This window comes from Cynoglossus semilaevis, unplaced genomic scaffold (assembly GCF_000523025.1).
Source record: "Cynoglossus semilaevis isolate Cse_v1.0 unplaced genomic scaffold, Cse_v1.0 C18764837, whole genome shotgun sequence".
NCBI classification, from domain to species: Eukaryota; Metazoa; Chordata; class Actinopteri; order Pleuronectiformes; family Cynoglossidae; genus Cynoglossus; species Cynoglossus semilaevis.
Genome location: NW_007595152.1, coordinates 1 through 456, shown reverse-complemented (window position 1 = coordinate 456; position 456 = coordinate 1). Strand labels below are relative to the sequence as shown.

General features: G+C 48.7%; 1 protein-coding gene across 1 annotated transcript; it reads right to left on the bottom strand.

Annotated features, from left to right (window-relative positions):
- Positions 1-13: 13 nt before the first annotated feature.
- Positions 14-414, bottom strand: LOC103399745 (syntaxin-1B-like). Its single transcript, XM_008338381.3, has 2 exons — positions 252-414; positions 14-171 (listed from the first exon to the last, which is right to left on the bottom strand). The coding sequence occupies exons 1-2, from the start codon at positions 381-383 to the stop codon at positions 40-42; spliced, it is 264 nt and encodes an 87-aa protein (XP_008336603.2). The 5' UTR covers positions 384-414; the 3' UTR covers positions 14-39.
- Positions 415-456: the final 42 nt, after the last annotated feature.

Here is a 456-nt window from a genome sequence, read left to right as displayed (position 1 = left end):
AGAAACATTTTTTTGGCTAACTTCTTAGCCGTTCCGCGGTCATTCTCCGCGTGCACTGACCTTGCGAGCCTGGCTCTGATATTTCACAGCCTTCTTGGTGTCAGAAACAGCTCGCTCCACGTAGTCGACAGAGTGTTCCACATTGTATTCAATTCTGTCGATCATTTCCCCCTGTGGACAAACCAAGACATACCGTGAAGGTACCAGGCCAAAGCAGTCGCACACCGATCCCGGTGGTGGCACGTGCTTACCTGGCTCTCCACTAGCATGGCCATGTCCACGAACATGTCATGCAGCTCACGAATGCTGTTTTCCAGCTTAATGATCTCCGTGTGCCTGGTCTCAATCTCATTTAGCGCCTGCTTCGTCATCTGGGAGTCCATTTTAATCTGCGGAGAAGGTGGAGTTTAGGCAAACAGGGTGAAGTTTCAGCCCAAAAAAATATTTAAAAAAAAA

What these genes read in the sequence shown, in the direction of transcription:
- LOC103399745 (XM_008338381.3), bottom strand. Translation starts at nt 383, where the DNA reads ATGGACTCCCAGATGACGAAGCAGGCGCTAAATGAGATTGAGACCAGG. An exon ending in CCATGCTAGTGGAGAGCCAG is followed by an intron (nt 172 to 251) that starts GTAAGCACGTGC and finishes GTTTGTCCACAG; the next exon opens with GGGGAAATGATCGACAGAAT.